Source organism: Pollachius pollachius (assembly GCF_949987615.1).
Source record: "Pollachius pollachius genome assembly, chromosome: 1".
Classification (NCBI taxonomy): Eukaryota; Metazoa; Chordata; class Actinopteri; order Gadiformes; family Gadidae; genus Pollachius; species Pollachius pollachius.
In genome coordinates, this window is record NC_136934.1 from 14,427,244 (window position 1) to 14,446,611 (window position 19,368).

A 19,368-nucleotide genomic window follows, 5' to 3' on the forward strand; every position below is an offset into this window, starting at 1 on the left:
AAACATATTGTAGTTTAGCAAAGGATTCTGATGGAAAGAAGTAAATACTCAAAGATGTGTCTTTAGTGTTTAAACCAGAGGAAGTGCCCTGTAAATATAAATAAAGGCTGGAAATTTGGACATTTTATCCTCCGGTTATCCATTATTAAATGCCTTAGCATGGTGGTAATTTAAGTCAATGTTGGTCAAAGGGGCCTCAGCCTCCAACCTTACAGCGAGGTATTTGGATTTTAAATATAGCCAAGGCCTCGGAACAGAGGCCACAGCTCCGCTTGGTTTCAAAGTTGTGCGGTAGCGGCAAACACGACTTGGGTCTTTTTCATCCGACTTTTCAAAGAGCGTCAAATGCCTACAAGAGATTGCTGATCTGTTTCATCACAGATTTCTGTGCGCGGAGCCAAGAGAAACCTTAATGGTGGCAGCCCATATTATTATTTTTTCCATAGCTTTCAAGGAAGCTGATTGCCTGATTTAGCTTGGATTAGCGAGAAAGCACAGCTGTTCTGTTCGTCATTGGAACAAATTGCTTTGTGGATTGTTTTGAATTGGTGGATTTTCCCTCTCCGTCTGTAGGCTCTCTGTGATTCCATTCGTTGTCCCAGTCACGCCTAAATGTGTTCTGATGTCATAAAACTAAAATGACTGCAAAGCAGAGGGAATCTGCACTGAACGCCAAAGCATCAGCTTTGCAACATGTAGGACCTTGGACCCTGCTTTGAAATTGTACACATCATTTTTATATTTATAATTATTATTATTATGTTTGTGCGTATTTGTGTTTTACTTGGACACACAGAGAAGGGAGCCATCTCCAGAGCAAGTGAAGTGGTTAGGAGTCAAATGGACAAAATGTGCATGGCAGATTTTGTCTTTGTTCACGTAGTTCTCTTTTGCCCTGCAAAAAACACATGTACTCAGCATACTCTGCATACTCTGCATGCTGTGAATGCTGCGATACGCAGCATTCACATATACGCAACACTGCTTCCTTTCAGAAGTGTGTGTGTGTGTCTGTGTGTGTCGAACAAAACTAACCACATTTATATTGCACCTGACCTTGCCTGGCAGCCTGTGGAAAGCCCCTAAAGGAAAGTGATCTTTACATCCACAACTCTCTCCTTCCTGCTCATAATAGATAATAGTCATTACATTACATGTTTCACTCTATAATAAACTATAATACATAACTCACTATATCATATTACTCTATCTTACATTACTCAGTATATTACATATAACTCTATTATACATTACTCACTACAAAACATGACTATATAACATTTTAGTCATTACAATACATTTGACTTTGGTCTGCCATTTTCACGTTTCTTATAGTGGAACTGTAAACACCAGCGCCTCTACAATCCCATACGCAGCCTGCAGCCTCTTGCAACATTCAGAGAACCAATTTCAGTGATACCCTCCCCCACTATGATACCCTCCAGCCGTGGTGCTGAGGTGTGTGTGAGGTGCACTTTGTTGAAGTGCCTGACTGAGCATGCATGGTGCCCATGTACGTTTGAAAGGTGCTGATGTGCATGTGAACAGTGCAGATAAGCGCAGGGAGGTTTAAGTGTGATCATTGATTCCAGTAGGGCACTGGTGTATTCCAACAGTAACACTCTCATACAATGGTATAACAATGTAACTCTTATTACTTTATAACACATAGCGATTGCAAGCGCACTATGTGTGTGAATCACATGTTCTTGGCATTAATGTAAGCATTATATATATATATATATATATATAATATAATGGTTTCTACAGTATATACTGTAGCATGGCTGGTGTTTTCAGTAAGAAGTATTTGAATACTAGAACTGTAGCTACCATAGCATAACTTGCCCTAAGCTAGAAGGGACATCCTCAGCCATTGAGCCTCGTCATTATACTCCACTGCCCAGCGACCCTGGACATTCTAGTTCACCTCCTCATTATCTGTTTTCACGGCAATCACCATTTCAACTTGTTACTTGGAATCAAATCAGTTTCTCTGAATGTAGTATCCACCATACTGCTGCTTTCTTAGGCAACCCTTCTCTCAGTGATTCTGAGAAGTGTGTGCAGTGTGCTCATGACAGACGTTCTCTGCAGCGAGAGGCCGTTTGGACGCTCCCTGGTTTCTCAGAAGCTCGCGCAGCGCCTCAGAGACATCCCTTCACCAGCGGCAGCGCAAGCCCTGCGCGGCTTCAATGACGTCTATCGCTCTTCCTCAGTCGATGCCGCAGGGCGATAAAAGACAGATTTAGTGATAAAAATGTGTCCCAGTAATTTAATCGAAGAGATCAAAACCAAAGTGTGGCTCTCCAGATGGCGGTGTTTAGAAGTGGTTGTATTTAGTTGTTTTTTTGTGGGGGGTTGTTTTATTTTCGAATAAAAACTAAAACTAACTTGTGAAGGTAAGGTGAAAAGGTGGAGACATACTATAGCTGAACCTACCTGTACCTTGTTAAGTGAGCCTACTTTGGCCTCCGCTTTGGTTGTAAGGTTGTATTAGTCAGTGATTTTACTTTACCATTAGCACTTATTGCCGTGCCATACCGTACCTCGCTGAATTGCGTTTTCAATACCAGTTTTAACGGGCCAAACGGTGCCGAGCTGCGCCACAGATGGACCATCCTCGAGGTAGGGCCAAAGTGAGCCCGACCCGCCCCCCACTTGGGCTGCGGGGATGTCAGCCATTGTGGCTGTTAGGAGCAATGGTTAGGGTCATATCTCATATTGTGGGAATGTACACCTATAAAAATACAATAAACTATGCGTTCATGTGTATGAGACGCATCGCCAAGCAGGATGAATATGGCCAGAGTAAACAACAGCTTGATTAATTATTATTTGTTCATTCCTATAAGCCTAATTAAAAAGGGTAATGAAGGTATAATAGAAGCGCATCAGTTAAAGACACACTTTCAAGCACAAAGTATAATGGAAAAAGGCCAATAAGGACCAGTTGTAGAAACAACCTGTAAAACAGAATAAGTTAAACTCCTTAAACACTTTACATCAGATTATAAACTTGACATCACACTATACGCTACAAAGCTCATACTCAAATTATTACGATTTCAAGGAAAATATCTGGATCAGTACACAATTCGGTGCTCAGTATCTCCAAAATGACGCAAAAGCACACACACACACTGCATTTAATGATGCAGTGCTTTACACTGACTATGGTAAATAGGGCATAGGCCTTGTTGCAGAATAAAATACCATTGGAGAGATGTCTCACGGTATGAGAGCATTAAGTAACCAATGAATTGTTTGTTGCTGCTGGTGCTGCAGGCTTACAGGTGGTGCTTGTTGATAGCATTGTGGAGAAAAAAATGCCGGTGTGAAGCACAAAGTAGCGTTCAAATCTATTCTGAAATGCACTGCTGCATTTCCATTGACCTCATGCTGAAAAAACAAAACAGGGAAGGTGAGGTTGAGTTTTTAGTATGTTTTATCGCTTTTACCAGATTTAAAACAGTACTGTTTTCAACTTTTTTGGTACTTACCTAAGTGTACTGGTCCAGTTTGCTTTGTCCATGCTTATCTGCGTGGATGAGACACTAGCAAACACTATGCCTGTGTGCGTGACTTAATGTTTCTTTAAACTCACTCACTCTGCTGTCTCTTCCAAGACCAGTGCGGTATCATCTCATTTTAACACACTAGCACACATGCACACTCAGGACAGTGTTGGCTACGGTGACCCTCAAAGGGATAGAGGAATGTTGAGTGTCAGTCAGTTGCCATGGAGATGGCCTTGAGAAAAGGACCCTGGGAAGAGTTTTTGGGACTCCAAACATCCTGTGTTTCACCCGTGTGTGTGTTAGAGTGTGTGTGTGTGTGTGCTTGTGCATTTGTGTGTGTGTTTGTGCACGTGTACTTATTTGTGATGATTAGTGTGTTGGTAGGTGCATACATAGGATTGACATGGATTTAGAACTTTTTTTTGCTCATGGACCCTTTAAACAAAATGCTATCAAGAATTGACCCTATAGTACATTTTTTAAAATGTGTTCAGTTGGGAGTAGTTGGTTATTTGGTTATTATGGTTAAGTCTATGTCTATCTTGCTTTTAAGCAGGAAAAGTTGTTAACCTTTATCTGGCGGATTCTGGAAACCCTCATCTTTTTTTCACTTGTTGCCTTTCAGCAGAAACCATTGATCAACCACGTTGATTAACTTTTTCCTCACCTCAAGTATTACTGCCAGACCTAAAAAGAGTATCAGTGCCAGATAATCAAAACACTGCTAAATGCCTCTCCATACGCCCATCCATGAAAAACCCATCCACGTTCAGTCCCCAGTAATTTGTACAGCACATGTCTATAATTAGCTGTTATGACAGTATGTCAGGCCATGCCACGCGCAACAAACGCTGTGGATGTGAGAAAGGAAAAAGCTATTGAAACCAGATAGCGAGAGAGTTGACTCAGAACGAAAAGGAGCCCAGTAGAGAAATAGTACGGTATCGACCCATCAAGATGTCGAGGAAGGTGAACTCTCTTAACGACGTGCCCTGGAGTGAAGTCAGTCAATGCCCGTCACGTGCCAAATGAGGAACTTCCTTGTCATCTTAAATCTCGTTGTCTCGTTTGTCTCAAATTCTGGTACAGTCATGGTGAAAGTGATCCGTAAGTCAAGTCAACCTGCAACCATGTTTATCATAGCCTTACAATACGGGGTTGTGTTGGATTTTTAATAGCTTTCAAATCTCACTGTAAATGGCTTTAGCTCAATGTTGTGGTTCCCCTGGCTTACAGCATGCAGTATCTGGGCTCATTTCTCCACAGCAACGCTATGAAGGGCTTCCGCTTATCGTTATAAGGCTGCGATCTGGAAGAAGGCTGAGGGTCCAGAACAGAGAGCTGTCCAGCCAACTTCTCTGGAAATGTACAGATTCATGGTTCCTGATTCAGAAGAAGTTGCCATAAGGTATTTTTAGGTATCAATAGGCTTGTGGTTATTTTACAAGGGATGCAGCGATTTTTAGTTGATCAAAATTGTTAAAATAGATTAATTGTTTAGGGAGAACAAATAAGAACAAATAAAGAAAAGAACAAAAATTTATCAAGAACAAATAACAAACAACGCGCATTGGAACAAAGGCATACACATACACACACAAAATATATGCGGCTGCTCTTTTTAGTACTTTTTAGTAAATACTGCTCTCAAATTACTGCCGCAGTCTTTTTTGGTATTCTACAAAGTGTCCATGAATTTGTTGGGCCATATCTGTTAGCAATCCCCTCAACCAATCAGGCACTTTGAAATACAGCCTGTTGTTGCTCAACCAGACAGACATCTGCTGCGTCCGTCTTTTTTTTTTCTCCTCCCGCCCCCTTCCTTCATCACCGCCCCTCTCCCCGCCACTACCACACACACACACACACACACACACACACACACACACACACACACACACACACACACACACACACACACACACACACACACACACACACATGGTTCCTCACAAAAACAAGAGTACAGGCCCGGTACACACATATGGCCTCCAAAGCCCTGGCTGAGTCACCGGCCCCTCGCAGCACGTTCTCCCTAGGGTCAGGGTCGTCTCATGGGGCCGCCGGCGCCGGCAGCCTTCGCAAAACACTTTACCTTCGATCAGTCGTCACGCCGCGAGTCACGTCGACCGACGGCGCTCAAGTCTCGACAGAATACTACAACACCAAGAAAAGTCTCAATGAATTCATTGAGGATTTCTTTTGGTCCTTGTTTCGCAGCAGCCTGGCTCAGGCTGAGGCTTGCAGCATAAGTTCACCTCCAGCCCCGTCTCCTCATTGACTCACACATAGCTCACTGAATGAGTCACCGGTGCGTTATCTCTGCCAGTCAAGGCCTTTTATTGGTATTATTGGCCAATGTGGTGAGGCAAGGAGAGCTTTCTTTGGAATAAGGATCTTCCTTATTGTCAAGAGGCAAACTAATGGGGAAGTGGTTGATGTGTGTGTGAAGGTCTGGCCTTACCATATTTTTTGCAAGTGTGTGTGTGTGTGTGTGTTCTTTTTATGAGAGTGTATGTGTATCTGTGTGTGTGTGTGTGTGTGTGTGTACTCCTGGGACAAGTAAACGTTTCTCTGGCTCACACAGTGTCACACAGACTCAAATTCATTCAGGCACTAAGCAGGAAGATCTGCCTCTCTCCTCTCCCCCTACTTCCCCCTCCCACCCACCCAGCGCTGTGTTTGTCCCTGTCTTGGCCTCTCTCTCTCTCTCTCTCTCTCTCGCTCTCTCTCTCTCCCTCTCTCGCTCTCTCTCTCTCTCTCTCTCTCCCTCTCTCGCTCTCTCTCTCTCTCTCTCTCTCTCTCTCTCTCTCTCTCTCTCTCATTCTTTCTCACTCTGTCACCCACCCTCTCTTGCTCTCTGTCTCTCTCTCTGTCTTGCTCTACCTCTCTTTTTCTCTCCATGCAGCCCGTAGAGCATAGTGACTGGGATCAGACTGCTCCTTGCTAGGATGGAGTCGACCTCAGCCATCGTGTTGTGTGGTCAACCCAGCTCATTGTGATGAGTCAGTGAAACCTCTTCTTCTCTGAACTCCCTTGAGATCTCGATCTCTCTCTCTCTCTCTCTCTCTCTCTCTCTCCCTCTCTCAGTGGTCAGGCTGCTGGCGATGGTGTGACCTCCGCCATGAAACAGTCATGGGACATTCCACAAATACTTAGAAATGATTTCCTCCTCCAAACAAAAAGCAATATACACAAAGTGACAAAAGAGAAGATTAGCTGGTTCAGTCTATGAATCCAGTTAGCATTAAAATGCCAAATGTAATAAGGTGGACACACTTTATTTCCGTTGAGTCTGGAAAAGTACACCAGCAAGGTTAACCACTTCAATGAGGTGTCAGAGGTGCACTTAGATGTGTGCCTGTGTTTGTGCATGTATGTGTGCTTATATTCATTTATGTATATCTGTAGGATGAATGGTTCTGCTGAATTAAGTATTGTTTTCCGTGTGCCGTTTGTGTGTGTATGACATGTCTGTGTGTATGTATCTGTGTGTCTAGTTAATCATCGTTTCCCTATCTTCATGGATGTAATTACATACAATACTCCACACTGAATAGTTGAATGTCATTCTCACAGTACCTCCAAATTGTAGTTTTTTTATTCAGTCATCCATCTACAACAGTCTGCATGTGCGGTCATGTGATCTGCATGTGCGGTCACTTTCTAGTTTCCACCTCAATCTGTCCACCAGGGGAGCTGTCGTCCGCTCATTAAAGCAGAGAAACACTTTTAAGTTTTTTCTGTTTGTGGAATGCTCACACACACACACACACACACACACACACACACACACACACACACACACACACACACTTTCACGCACCATTCACACACACAGAAAAACACACACATACACACAAACCATCACCATCCACACAAACAACAACTCACACACATGCCCGCGCGTGCATGCACGCACGCACAGACGCAGCCAAAATTGCATACACTCAACATGCTCATAGCCCCAGTGTACAGCTGCTTCCCAGGGCTGGGGCGGCCATCTGGATATGCTGTCCTAAGTTTGGAGCTGGGGGTTGGAATGGGCCACATGCATGTTTATTCACGTAAACAAGTCAGCTAAGCTCAAAATGTTTCTTCTGTGCTTCGTGTTGAGTGGTGTGCTGGTCAAGAGGTACAAGGGTTTAACCGAATAAGTCAACAAGTCGTAGGACTAATATCGCACGCACCACAAAGATCGTAAGGTTGGTCAACTCTTTCCAACCATAAGGTGCGATAACATTTTGCGGGCTTATTTTAAACTGAGGTAGCGTCTAGACTGCAAAGGATAACTGATAACTCAGTTAGTAGTACGAAACTATGAGTAATACTAGAAATAGTTAATTATTACTGACTGATACGCAAACCACAGTTGGTCCTTTGATTGACACTGTTTGATTCGTTTTTTACATGGACATGCATATTATTAGCTTTGGCACTGCTGCTTTCCTTTATACTATGTAGGGTAAATGTTCACAAAAACAAAAAAAATCTGTTAATTGTCTTTATGAGAGCCTGTCTCTCTAACTTATCTTGTGTTACGTTCTTAAAAAGGGGCAGACGCTGATTGGTTTGGTTTTGAAAGGTTTTTTAAAAAAAACAGTTGACTTGATTAAGTGTATGTATTAAGTGTGTGTGCTCTTTCTGTGTGTGTGTGTGTGTGTGTGTGTGTGTGTGTGTGTGTGTGTGTGTGTGTGTGTGTGTGTGTGTGTGTGTGTGTGTGTCGCAGGCCTCCAGTCCCAAGCTCTCAGCCCGATGCTCAGACATCCTTCAAGTGAGACGCTGCAACCGGCTGGAGATGCCCGACAATCTCAACACGTTTGTTCTAAAGGTGGAGTTCACTTCTCCTAAGAAGTATATTCGATATATTTACATTTGACATGTTGTTTAACTATATGTTATCAGTATGGTCATTCTGCGATGCACCTTGTGATGCACTCAGTATCGGATTCACAAAGGTATCTTAAGAACAAAAACCTTTTTTTTATTGCAGTTTTCTTCTTAAGAACTTAAAAAGAAAATTGAGAAAAAAGTGCAAATCCTTCTAAACTATAAGATGACAGTTAAATGTCTTAGGTTGTCTCATAAGTAATGCCTAAATTTGGTGATATTGAATTCATAGTTTGAATTGCTTCTCAAAAGAAAAAAAAAGAAAATTGATTCACAAAGGTATCTTGCAAACATTATTTTTTTTATTGTGGTTTTCTTCTAAAAAACTTAAAAAGAAAGTTGAGAAAAAAGTGCAAATCATTCTAAACTATAAGATGACAGTTAAATGTCTTAGGTTGTCGCATAAGTTATGCCTAAATTTGGTGATATTGAATTCATAGTTTGAACTGCTTCAAACTATGGATATATTTTATCTCTGTAAGGATTTGCTACGCACTGATTCAAATTTCAAATGATGTTATTATTATTAATAGGCTATTAAGGCTATACAAACTACACAGTTTGTTTATCAACTCTCAGGATTTAACCTCATTACTATAGAGATTGCTCGTGATTAAATTACACTTATCCACACAATGCACTACTTAATAAAATTGTGAGAATGGAATAAAACAACTACTTATGAGGTTAAGTAGTTAAGTAGTAAATATATGAGGTTCTTAGGAAAATATTGCGGGATTGCAGTTGAGAACAATAACAAACTTCTTAAGAGTGCTCTGGCCCCTGGGCTAAGTTGTCTTGAATCATGTTCCAAGCAGAGGCTTTTAGAAATATATCTCTTAGCAACCTGGTGCTGTCTACAACTGACAATAATTGTTAGCGTTTACATCTGCAAGTAAGTCTTCTTCTTGTGTATAGTCTGTGACACATTGGGGAATCTTTAGGGTCCTCTCATATGTAGACCTATGGGTGTCCCAACCTCTTTAGCCTCATAGGAGAAACGTAAGAGAAAGGAACCGAAACGGTAGCCTGGTGCTGTTGAAACATGGTCCACAGAAACTGTCAGTGTGAGACAAACAAACCAGCCGGTTCTCTTTCAAAGCCAAGCTCAGCAGTTGGGTTGATTCCTCGGGCAGCGTGGACATTAAGGGACATTGAAACAAACAAAACATCTCTGTCTCAACAGGTTAGTCACTATCCAGGAAGTCTGATATTCGAGACGGAAAACGATCAGCAGGTCAGCTCCTGGACCACAGAGCTTAAAGAATGTATCAGCAACAGGTGGGATTACCAGCACACACACGCAGGCACACACACACACACGCACACCAGTTACAACTGAGCCATAGAAGAGTGTCTTGCAGCCGTACTCTCTGTGCTTTCTGTGTTTTCCATTCATTTGCGTGTGAAAAAAAACAAAAAAATTGTACTTTTTTGCTTACAGCTGTCTTTCACAAATCCTATTTTTCCATTTCCTTCTTTTTTGTTATTGTGTATGTGTGTGCGATTCTGACCTTACCACTGCTGGTTAATTTATAATTAGAACAACATTTTTATACTTAATTACAGCGTGAAATGATTTACTGTGGAGGCACTGAGAGGTCAAACAGATTTGTATAATCTTATCTATGTGGGAATCATTCAGGCGCACAACGATTATTTGCATAACCACTAGCAGCTTTAGAGCGGAGGCTCCCGAGACCAGCTGTCTCATTTGAATAGGCACTACATTACTTAATTTGAACACAAACATTGTTATCATGGAGTCATACATGGAGGATACATGTTTACCTAACATTGGCATAGAACACTATTTCGAATTTGTTTCTGTAAAGATCCTACAGGTACGTTTGGGTCTTATAGATTGTATGATTTCAGTCATAAGTATAAATGCTGTTGAATTGCTGAAGGGACTATTCTGAAGAATCAGTTATTCCTTCTCATTAATCTCATTCCTTCTCGTTCACTGCAAGCGCTGGAGTGTGAGCGCCGTGGGTGGAAACAATTACAATCGTAAACTAATTGCTCAACCAATTATTAGTTACAATCATAAAAGATCGTTAGTTATAAACAGACAATGGGAATGGTGTGGGTGGATATAATGAACATGAAATGTACAAATTAATAAAGTTCTGAATGCCCCTCTCCTTTATGAAGCCACAGACTATTCTACTTATCGGAGAGAATGGTGGAAGGTCTTATTTAATTGTTTATATTTTGATGGTCTTCTGTGTGCCATTGTGGAAAGGACAGAGAAAAGAGACAGGTAATGGATGGAAGAAGAGAGGGAATGACATGTTCCATAGGACCACTAGTAGGAAACAAATCGCTACAAAGCACATGCCGTACGTGGTAAGCTCACTAGCGGGATGAGCCAAAGAGCTGTCAATGGTCAAATCTTTCAAGTTAAATAACGTTTATACTTTGGCGATATGTATATTACATTATGTAAAATTCCCACATGTATTCCCTTTAAAATTTTCATTTTTGTCCTGTACATAAGCTAAGAGTGGTGGTGGCAAGGCTTACTATTCCTGGCAAATATGAACAGAACAAATGATAACTATTAGGAAGAAAAAACCTTGAACACAACCTTGAACAAACATTGTCAACTGACCAAAATAGAGAGTCTAAATCAAGATCAATTGCATATTTGAAAACCTATGAAGAATACAATGAACATTTGTTTGAAGGTCTTTACACTCGGAACTCAGGGCACTGCACTATGCAAAACTGACCAATGTAATTCTTAATATTGAACACAGTGAAGCGCGCTCAGTGTGGCAACATGGAGGATGTCTTTTCTCCTTCTCGTCACTTCTTCTGAATTCATGGATAGGTTTTGGAAGAGGTCCACAATTCAAAATCAGGCCAGAAAGTCCTCTTTATCTCTTCTGCAATCGGGCCTTTTTACTTCAGCTATGGTGAAAATGTAGATCAAAAGTTTGTCTGTGTTTGTGTCTGTGCGTGCGCCTGCACGTTTTTGTGTGTTCTCCAGTGTGTGTGTGTGTGTGTGTGTGTGTGTGGGGGGGGGGGGGGGGGGGGTAACCCGTGTGTGTGTGTGTGTGCGCACGTCCGTGTGCACGCGTCCGTGCATGTGTGTGTGTGTGTGCACAAGCGTACTTGTGTGTGTGTGTATGTTGTACTCAGTATGAAAGGAAGTGTGGGGGAGTGTATGAGCCTCAGTTGGGGGATCTCAGGGATTATTTTAATTTCGACAGATGTGGGGAATATTCCAACACACACACACACAAACACGTTTACATGTATATTAGACCCTTCCGTTATTCTGTCCTCTCCCTCTCTATCTATCTCTCTCTATGTCTGTCACTCACTATCTGTCTCTGTCTGCAACTTGCTTTTCATTTCCTTCTTCTCTCTTTTCTTTAACTTTCTCACTCTACCAGTTCTCTTTCTTCTCCTTATTTATTGTAACTTTCTTTCAAGTGTTTCTCTAGTGAGTGTGTGTGGGGGGGAATTTTGTGAATAGCTTGAGTGGCTCTCTACATTCTGGTTGTGGGGAATAAATATGTATAAAGACTTCACTCACCGCCTTTGTCTCCCTCTCACACACACACACACACACACACACACACACACACACACACACACAACTCAGGTAAGCTGAGTCTTCCTGTTATGCAGTGTTGTTAAGTCAGCATTTTAGCCGGATTTGTTCAGGCTTCCCTTATCTAACCATTCCGCTTTCTGCTGTGTGTCTGTGTGCATGTCCGGGTTACTGTGTTTGTGCATGCGGCTGGGGGGAATATGAGTATTATACAGCAGAACATGAAGGCTTAGTTCAGGTCTTAACTGGACTTATTTCCGGTCCGGCCAAGTTCCTTTGTGCTGGTTAAGTCATTCCTCATACACTCTTTCTTTCTTTCGCTCTTTGTGTGTTTGTACAGCATAAATAACTGTAGCAAAGTCTGAATCGTGACTTATTCTTTGTCAGGCCTTTAAGTGTGGATCAGGAGGCCCTCCCCTCGCCATCAGACAACTCGGTCCCAGCCAATCACAGAGGGAACACGGACACAGGAAGTCATGGTGGGTAGAAGTGCAACGTTTCACCATCCATCCATCACAAGGGGCTGGAGCCTTTCCTGACATTTCCAACATTGTTTAAGGAGCAGTCATCGCACACATCGTAAACCACCAAAATGTCTCCTCAGGCCCCTTGACCTTCGCCTTGCCAGGGCTGTTGTACCACAAGACGGATCACTTTCTGTGTCCCTACCCATGGTTCCACGGGCACATCCCGCGGGTCAAAGCCGCCCACCTGGTGCAGAACTCGGGCCTAGAGGGCCACGGAGTGTTCCTGGTCCGACAGAGCGAGACGCGCAAGGGGGAGTACGTGCTCACGTTTAACTACCGGGGCAAAGCAAAGGTACCCTCGTCTGCTCTCTCTCACCCTCTCTCTGTCCAACTAATTCTCTCTCTCTCTCTCTCTCTCTGTATGCGGCAGCATACAAGTATTATTAGTGCAAAAGTCTAAAGTATGTTCAGTGTGCACACAACGGACACAGTTGTGCACACACATTGTTCTGGGACCCTTCTCATCTGTATGGTTTACAATATTTACATTTTGATTCATGGTCGGTTGATTAAGGGAATTTCCCAAACAAGTCTTTTCAGTTGAAACCCCTCTAAATTGGAGAAGAACTCCTTTCATTTGTAACTCAATTAGTATTTTATTTAAAAATGAAAACAAGCTGCTGACTTTATTTGGGAAGAACAGTTTTACCATTACAGGGGCCAGATAGCAGTCACGACCCAGAGAGCAACGTTGACATACTGTTCCAGTCTTCTGTTCTCCAGTCTGGGTTGGGTTGTGCCACCGACACGCCCACCATATCCCTGGGTTTAACGGGAGGGATGTGAAAGGCACGTTGCTGGCCAAAATCCCCTCGAACTGGCCAAATTCAAATCCTCCCATTTGAGAAGGTCTTGCCTGGCGTGAGAAGCAGCGATCCCCCCCCCCCCCCCCAACTGTCCCCTGCTCACCTCCCCCCCCCCCTGTCCCGACAGCACCTGCGTCTGTCCCTCACCGAGCTGGGCCAGTGCCGGGTGCAGCACCTGCACTTCCACTCCGTCATGGAAATGCTCAGCCACTTCCGCGTCTGGCCCATCCCGCTGGAGTGCGGCGCCGCCTGTGACGTCCGTCTGTCCAGCTTCGTGGTGGCCGGCTGCAGACCCACTCAGCAAGGTACCCCCCCCCCCCCCCCCCCCCCCCACGCACCGCAACATGCCGTTCATCAGGAGGGGATTCAAGAGTCCAGGTCTTAATTCGTCACACGCGTAGCACAGTGAAACGGTCCTCTGACATTTAGGAACTAAATCACGTTTGAAATGAAAAACGGTGTAAGGAGTGGAGGTTATTGCGCTCGCAACCCAAAGTATGATCGGGGTTCTGCTTTGGCTATGAAGCCTGTAATTCATAGTATATCAACAATATCAGCCTTCAGTCTGTATGTAAAACTTAAGGCATGTCGATTCAAAAGAGGACCCAAGCTGTCCGTAGAGGTGCAATATTGATAAGGTATCAGTTGTTAAGATCCTACTGATATTTTCATGAATAGGACACTCTGAATTTTGACTAATAGGTTGCAATAAACTACCTGAATTCTAATGCAAACGACCAAAGTCACTGGAGGCTAAGTTCCACAGTGATCCTGGTTGGTCATCTAAATGTTGCGGCAGAAGGGTTATGAAAGGTGATTGTTGTTATCTGTATCACGTTAATACGACGAGGATGTCCCGTGTTGACATGGAGATGGTTCCGCTGAAGCATCCTAGAATTATGCAAATAAAAACATGTCGGCCCACTTACCTGTTTTGCATAGCTTTATCCTCTGGCCGCCCAGCGCACCCTGCAGCAGCTCCCATCTGCATCCCACTACCAGCCAGAGAAATAACTGTCACTTCTAGTCCCAGGAGCGTAGAGAAAGAACCGTTGGCATCCGTTGGTCCCGGTGCAGTGGTTTAGGCTTTCCTTTTGTTTGCCTTTGACACCCAACGTCCTTTGAAGAGGATAAATATTGACACATTTGCATGGTGGACTAACTTTGTTTTAATGACACACATGATATCATTATATTGTTAAATGTTTACACATTCTTTTCCGTCATGAAATTTTTGTTTTTTTTAAAAAGGTCCTTATAATATTTGAAACATCTATTTTGTGGAAGAAAACAAATGAATCCTACCTATAGAAATATTTGAAGTATTCTTTCCATTTGTTTTCTTCTTCCCCAGGCCAGGTCTCTGGTGTGGTCCTGGTCCCCTTCTCCCTGCATCGCTGGAGCTCCGAGCCCAGCTTGACTCACTGCAGCCTGGCTAGGAGCCCCAGCCTGCCCCCTCCCCTGTCCTCCACCGCGACTACAACGGCCGTCCCCGCCGCTCCTAATAATAATAACAATACCCCGGGGGGCGGCTCCCAGGCCAGCCAGCCCCCGGGTCACCTGGGAGCGGCCCCCGGGGCGCCGGCCCCCGGGCCCCTGAGGAGGAGCGGGTCCGTGGGACGAAGGCCTCTCCTGCGTCACCCCCACCCGCACCCCCCCCTCTTCCCCCAGCGGGACTCAGACTATGAACTGGAGCCCGAGAGAGGACGCAAGCGTGCCATAGACAACCAGTACATGTTCGTCTGACCTAATGACCCCCCGTGCTCACCCACACCCGACAGAGCATCACACATGTCACCTCACAACCACCAACACCACACTTCTTCCTGCCAGCCTTCTGGGTGCATGCCTGTGCGTACGTTTTTGAGTGTGCCTGTCTGTGTGTGTCTGTACGCTGTGTGGGTGTGGGTGTCTGCGTGTCTGTGTTTGTCTGTTTGTGTGTGTGAGAGAGCGAGCGAGAGAGAGATAGATACGAGAGATACTAGTTAATATGAAGTTATCGTTGTTCACAGCGACACCCATGAACTAATAAAAACAAAAAAAGCCTTATCAATAAGCAGCTTTGTGTCCAACATGGCACACACACAAATACGCTTGGTGCTGTGTGTTTGTGTGTTTCAGCAGAGAGTTGGGTGGCAACAAGCTCTACCAGATGGGTCCACAATGAATGTACCTTTTTGTAAATTGTATTATAGCAGGGAATATATTCCTGTTTTTCAAGGATACTGAGGTAATCCAAATCTTATGTTGAGAAGTTGATCAAACACTGGCTCAGCCAATCATCTTCTGATGTCCCTCTCTTCTGTCTTAAGTCCTCTACACAGTGGATAGTATTGTACGTCCCCTTCAGGTGTGTGTGTGTGTGTGTGTGTGTGTGTGGGGGGGTGACTTTGCGCCTTGCAATATTGTGCTCATTTTAGTCTTGCCAAACACCATGCCTGCGAAACCAGTCACCAATGTCTGGCGGTAGTTCCCCTAGCTCTACATAAGCAATACTAATTGAGAATCTCTTGAGGTATTCGTGATGGTTACATCACACTGCCAATTCTCACACCCACATCGTGTTTGTTTGTGTTTAGCTCAGACAGCATATGAAACACTCCCCTTCATTGAACAAATACGCAATTGTGACGCTATAAACTACGGTGGAGAGGGCCGGGGAGGTAAAACGAGGGAAGTCTCACAGTGCCTTTTTTCAAACCGCTCAAATATATCGGGGATAATCCTTCACGCCAACAAGACGGAGTGGCACTTAAGGTGCTCAACGCAACTCTCTGGGCTTTGTACAGCGGCGCTGTGTGCTGCCATTTTTGTATGACCAGGCAATCAGTCAGAGTATTGATCAGTCACAACTTGGGTCAAGGGTGTGAAACAAACACACAGCGCCCTCATCTGTACTGTCTCTCCTGTTGTACAGTCCCTGATAAAAGTCTTGTCACTTATCGATTTTGTAGAAACAGCTTATAACCTGACTTTTAATTAATCCATTGGCTTTAGAAATGGCTCATGAAAGCTAAAACCCTCCCAAATTAAGTTTAATATACTAAAATAAATTTGCTTCACTGAAGAAAGATTGACCGTTTAATGAACACAGAAAGGTCAGATTTTGGCAAGACAAAAGTTTTGTCGCCTACAGAGAGTAATGTGAAAATTGAACAAATAATTTGCTTCAAATACAAAAAAATGTTGCATAACATCAGTGAATTAAGTAGTGGTGCTGTGAGATCCATATTTAATATCTTGTATGACTTCCATGAGCTGGAAGGACTGCATCCATGCGGTTCGACAATGATTCATACAATTTATTGATGAAGTCATCAGGAATAGCAAAGAAAGCAGACTTACATGCCTCCCAGAGTTCATCAAGATTCTTTGGTTTCGTCTTCCATGCTTCCTCTTTCAATCTACCCCATACATGCTTAATGATGTTCATGTCTGGTGACTGGGCTGGCCAGTCCTGGAGCACCTTAGTCTTCTTCACCTTGAGGAATTTTGATGTAGAGATGGAAGTATGCGATGGAGCAACATCCTGCTGCAAAACTTGACCCCTTTTATGGTTGGGAATGTAAGAATAATATCTAATAATAATACTATTATTCTAATACTTCTTGATATTATAGGCTATTGATATTGCCTTCCACCCTGCAAATCTCTCGCAAACCCCCATGTTGGATGTAACCCCAGACCAGGATTTTTCCGCCACCAAACTTAACTGTTTTCTGGGTGAATCTCGGATCCATGCGGGCTCCAGTAGGTCTCCTGCAATATTTGCGGCGGCTGTGATGTAATTCAACCGAAGATTCATCTGAGAAATCCACCTTCTGCCACTTTTCCAGCGTCCATCCTTTTAGCAGGCTGTGGTCCTTTGCAAATGCCACACGTTTTTTTAATTGCCGTTTGTTTAGTGCTGGTTTCTGGGCACTGATTCGACCATGGAAGCCATTTCGAGACAGACTTCTACAAACTGTTCTGGTTGACACGGGGACTTGAGGTGACCAGGCCTGGTGGAGCTCTGCTGCAGTGGAAAAGGGGCTGGCCTTAGATTTTCAAGCTAACAAACGGTCCTCCCGAGCAGTTGTCTTGCGGGGTCTGCCGGACCTGGGCTTGTCAAAAACATCTCCAGTCTCTTCAAATCTTTTTCTTATTCTTTTGTACTTGACGCGAAGGTGTCAGGTGATTGAAGGTGTCAGCCGCCTCAGCAGTGGATTTGGTCTTCAGGCTGTTGATAATCAACGCTTTGGTCTCAGGGTGAATCTTAGGCATGTTGTCAGAGGTCAAGTTGCAGTTGATATGAAGGTCTGGTGTGCTGGGGTTCTTTTTATACACACCCACTAATTGATTGATATGACAAGGCGACAAGACTTTTGTCTTTGCAAAAACTGACTCAGTGGGCTTTACCAAGCTGTGAACGTTAGAATGCTTTTCAGCAGTTTCGTTTGGCACCAAAACATTATTTCAAAAGCTGTTGGGGTTGAAATTAGCCATTTCTTGTAAAAAAAATTGATTAGGACATATATTTGAGGGGAACTTAAGGTCAACTTGTACCCAAGCGACAAGACTTTAGTCAGGGACTGTATTGTTTTCTCAGTTAGCATATTTTGTCATGGAATGAATGCACATGATTCCTTAACAGCGGGTGTATAGAGGGTTCCTATAGACAACATGGACCCTCACTCCACTCCAGGGACTGTTGGGAGTGTTTGACCTCTTCACACCTCTAAAATGTTTCTAAAAAAAGCATCTACAATGTTTGATTCCAAATTCCAATGAGGTGTGTTTTATTTTCCCTTTGGCTTCCAACAGCTCATATTCCACCTTCACCTTAGTTTTTATTGTCTATTTATTGTAGGGAGCAATGGGTCACACATTATGCACCTACCAGTTATGATCTAAAACTGAATTGAGTAAACAGCATTTAAGGGGGTAATGTCTGTAAATGTGACTCACAGACTAGGTATATGCCTTATATAAATGTGCCACAAAGAACAATAATAAATAAATGACTGCAGGTCCATTTGGGCGAAAACTCTGGACATAAAAAACACAGTGAACGGGAAGTTTTTGCAAAACCAACCAACAAACGCTTTTCCTTCCCATGTCTCTTAGTATCCATCACCCTCACCCCCCTCTATCCACAACGCTTAACACTAACGTAGCTCGATTATTCGTAGAATATGCTTGATTGATGATGAAGCCTGCTTGCTCACTGTCTCTCTTCCCGGCTGTGCAGTTCTTAGGTCAGGTATCTCAAGGTCTGTGTTCTCCGACTGGCTGCCCGTTCTATCACACATCGATGTTTACTTAATGAATCGTACAATGGTTGTGTTGTCTTAATTGTTTTTGCTCGGCATCACAATCGTGATTGAAATCGTTCAGGTGTTTGTAACATTGGGAGGGGTCGGAATCAGAACAAAGATGAGTTTGGACAAAGTACGGTTGTCTTCCCTTTTGCTGCGCTTCATTCTGACCGCCCGACAGATCCTCGTTTGTCTATTGGGTATTTTCTCTGCATATATGTTCAGAAGGAAAGCAATGGTAGTGACACCAACAGCCTTGTGTATTCCAATACCTTTTCTTTTGAAATTTTTTTTTTTACAAGTACATTTTCCTAAACCATGACAGACTTCCAATCAAGCTATATAGAGAGCTGATCATTTGTAGCATTATTGTATATATTGGAGGACATGACCTAACCATGTGAGTGTGGTTAGTTTTAAACTTGAGAACATTCCCACATACTAGGGTGTTGACGTTCAGGCTTTCAGACATTTTGCCCTCTCCAAGCTCTTAACAGCAACCTTTGGTCTGGTCTGCGAGCGTGTGCGTTTAAAATGGTCCAGTTGATGAATGTGTGTTCTCAATACTGTTCATTCTGTGTTTGTTATTCAGCACTGTAAACATTCCACGTCATTCTTCCCTCCTAAACAATGACATGTCAAAGCTTTGTAGTGGTTTCAATAGCTTGTGTTCACGTCCCCCTTTGACTTCTAAATTATATAAATATATATATATTATATATACACAAACTGTATATTTGACGTTTTGTAAAATAAAGC

The 19,368-nt window shown here is 43.3% G+C and overlaps 1 protein-coding gene across 3 annotated transcripts in view; it reads left to right on the forward strand.

Moving 5' to 3' along the window:
- The window catches only part of sh2b3 (SH2B adaptor protein 3), a 37,819-nt gene extending 18,457 nt beyond the window's left edge, over positions 1–19,362 (forward strand). For 2 of the 3 annotated variants that reach the window (XM_079741156.1, XM_079741157.1), the window contains exons 3-8: positions 8,251–8,352; positions 9,598–9,692; positions 12,367–12,458; positions 12,584–12,798; positions 13,440–13,617; positions 14,667–19,362. In XM_079741156.1, the coding sequence (XP_079597282.1) occupies positions 8,251–8,352; positions 9,598–9,692; positions 12,367–12,458; positions 12,584–12,798; positions 13,440–13,617; positions 14,667–15,058 (1,074 nt within the window). In that variant the 3' untranslated portion in view covers positions 15,059–19,362. The remainder of the gene's footprint in view (positions 1–8,250; positions 8,353–9,597; positions 9,693–12,366; positions 12,459–12,583; positions 12,799–13,439; positions 13,618–14,666) is intronic. The other variant, XM_079741158.1, reaches the window with a different exon arrangement.
- Positions 19,363–19,368: the final 6 nt, after the last annotated feature.